The 1,735-nt window shown below is 59.2% G+C and overlaps 1 protein-coding gene across 1 annotated transcript; it reads right to left on the reverse strand.

Moving 5' to 3' along the window:
• Positions 1-709: 709 nt before the first annotated feature.
• LOC137645424 (uncharacterized) lies at positions 710-1,255 on the reverse strand. The gene has a single exon (XM_068378231.1). The coding sequence runs from the start codon at positions 1,253-1,255 to the stop codon at positions 710-712; it is 546 nt and encodes a 181-aa protein (XP_068234332.1).
• Between the last annotated feature and the right edge of the window lie 480 nt (positions 1,256-1,735).

The following is a 1,735-nucleotide window of genomic DNA, read 5'->3' on the forward strand; positions in this document are numbered from 1 at the left end:
CCTGATTCCCCGGGACTGAGAAGGAGGAGGACTGGATTCCTATGAGGGCGGACGCCCACCAGTCCAGCCAGGAGACGTTAGCCAGGTCCTTAGCCGCCATCTCCATCATCGTCGCCTCCGACTGAGAGAAGCAGACTGGGGCTGACGAGGCTCTGTCTTCTGGGGCCCCTTGGCCTAATACTTCGAGGGAAGACTCTATCTTGCAGGCCCCAGGTCGCTGTCCCTATGGGAGGTAAAACTTGCTCTGGGACCTCACTCCCTGGAGCAACTTCGAGGAACTCTGTGATTAAGGGGCCTCTGCATTGTTCGCCACGATCTTGTTGACGTGAGCTCTACCGAGCCTCACGGCTCTGGCTACCGGAAGCGCTAACGAAGGCCTCTGCTGGACGGGGGTCTCCATTAGCCTATTGAAGCTGGAGCGCCAGGCATCTTCGGTGGAGGGTTCGGGCTCTTCTATTCCATGGTGTCTCCTGATGAGCCCTATCACCCTCCTGTACGCCGAGTCCTCCGCTGCTACGCCCTCTCCGTTGTCGTCCGCATCCTCTGTCTGGTGGCCTCTCTCTCTAGACGGAGGTCCGCCGACGGGTGCCTCCGTGTAGGGTTCCTGACATAGGACGGGCATTGCCGTGGCGGCGCGGGCCTCCGTCCTAGGTCTGTCCTTTGTTGTGGAGAACCAGGCTTCCGTGGACTTGCCCGACGGAGGAACCCGTCACTCCTTTTCCAGGCGCTGAGGCGCTACTTTGGAGGGCGAGACGAGGCTGCCCGACCGAAGGGGCGACTCCCTCCGCTGGGCGTTGTTTGTCGGGACCTTAGCGGTCTTACGCCTGTCCGCTGAGTTCAGCGAGGCCGAGTCCTTCCGTGGTTCGAGCTTGTGGCTGGAGGTGAACCTTTCAGGAGACCTGTCTCTAGGGCGCCAACGCGAAGTGCTCGGGACCGAAGTAAGGTCCAAGAGCTTACTGCGGGGAATGACCACCCAATCTTCACCCGGAGATCTGCTCCTCCTAAATTTCCTCCTGGGGAACCTGGATCGTCTTTTTCCGTGGTGAGAGCTTGAGCGAGAACGGGAATTCCTTCTACGGGACCTCTCACGCGTCCAATGGTGTTTCTTCCGGGCTTCACCTTCCGAGGAATTTGAGGCCCCTGCTACCGATGGAATCCGAAGACCCTGCATAACCCGTCCGTGGGGCAGGGGTGTGGAGCGCCAGTGACTGAACGACTTGATGGACCACAGAGGGTGTAGGCTGCAGAAACTCATCCAGTAATGAAGCCGACGGCGCTGGGGGAGAGCGTGGCCGCTCTACGTTGGGGAACCATGTCCATGTGCCAAGGCCTTCCTCCAACGTCAAGGGAGACCTGTAGGGCGTCCTCGGAGGTATCCATTTGTGGGGGTCTGACGTCGGTGAATCTTCCTTCCCGAGGTCGCCTTCAGATGCGGAGGAACCTGAAAAACATGCCCATGAAGCGGGCGAAGAGGCAGGGACATTTTTACTCCACATGGGGGTCATCCGAAGAGACGTGACCCGCAAGAACCGAGGCAGCGTCTCTAGGACCCCCACTAAACTCACCTTCAGGCCCCCCACTTGCCTGGAATGAAGCTGCTACCCCACTATCATGAAGAACAGACTCCTGGGGAAGAGCCACTGGCTTCTTCCCCGCAACGGACTTACCTCGTCCCCTACTCTGGGTAGGGGAAGGTGGTAGAGAAACACTTTCTGAAGTCTCTCCTGGTTACGTC

This window comes from Palaemon carinicauda, chromosome 8 (assembly GCF_036898095.1).
Source record: "Palaemon carinicauda isolate YSFRI2023 chromosome 8, ASM3689809v2, whole genome shotgun sequence".
Classification (NCBI taxonomy): Eukaryota; Metazoa; Arthropoda; class Malacostraca; order Decapoda; family Palaemonidae; genus Palaemon; species Palaemon carinicauda.